At 72.6% G+C, this 853-nt stretch overlaps 1 protein-coding gene across 1 annotated transcript; it reads left to right on the forward strand.

Annotated features, from left to right (window-relative positions):
* Positions 1 to 485: 485 nt before the first annotated feature.
* On the forward strand, positions 486 to 638 carry AURANDRAFT_35520 (hypothetical protein; the record flags this gene model as incomplete). The annotated part of the gene is made up of 1 exon (XM_009044916.1): positions 486 to 638. A coding segment is annotated over one exon (153 nt), but the record flags the coding sequence as incomplete, so codon positions are not given.
* Positions 639 to 853: the final 215 nt, after the last annotated feature.

Raw genomic sequence — 853 nt, forward strand, 5'->3', positions numbered from 1 at the left:
CGTTGAATCACCCTTGTCCTGCCCAGGCGACCGCGCGGCGCTCTTCGACGGCGACGCCGGCGACCCGGACCGGAGCCTGCGCTTCGTCGACCGCGACGACGGCGCCCTCGACGCGTTCCGCGGCGTCCTCGCGGGCGACGACGACGACGTCGACGGGCCGGGCACGGAGGCGATCCTCCGGTACCTCACCGACGAGGCCGCGCGCGAGGCCGCGGGGTGACGCGGCGTGTTTAAAACCTACTGGGTATGTTGGTCGGCAGGAGCTGTGCACACTCCGGAGGATGGGTCCGTGTGGGTGCTAGGGGTCCGGATCGGCGCGCGCCTGCGCCAGCGCGCGGCGACGACGCCGGGTCGCCGCCGGGGCAAAATCTGGCGCCCACGAGACGCTCGCGGTCTGTGCCTGCTCGAGTGAGCGCCTTTCGACGGCCAAGTCGTCGCGCGCGCAGGGGAACCGGGGCGCCTGAGCCGCCCCCGCGTCCGCGACCATGTTCCGCTCCCAGTACGACACGGACGTGACGGTGTGGAGCCCCCAGGGTCGCCTCCTCCAGGTCGAGTACGCCATGGAGGCCGTCAAGCAGGGGTCCGCGTGCCTCGGCATCGTCGGCGAGGGCTGCGTCGTGCTGGCCGCCCTCAAGCGCCAGCCCAACGAGCTGTCGGGCTACCAGCGCAAGCTGGCCCACTCGAACGCCGTCGTGCTCGACAGCCTGGCCATGAAGGCCCTGCTCACGACGATCCGGCGCAAGTCGACGCCGCAGCGCACCTACGTCGAGCACTGCGACCGGCTCTGCGCCAGCTCGCCGAGGAGGCGCTGGCGCGCCTGCCCGGCACGGCCTACGACGTGCCCGTCGAGACG

This window comes from Aureococcus anophagefferens, assembly GCF_000186865.1.
Source record: "Aureococcus anophagefferens unplaced genomic scaffold AURANscaffold_1035, whole genome shotgun sequence".
In the NCBI taxonomy this organism is placed as follows: domain Eukaryota; class Pelagophyceae; order Pelagomonadales; family Pelagomonadaceae; genus Aureococcus; species Aureococcus anophagefferens.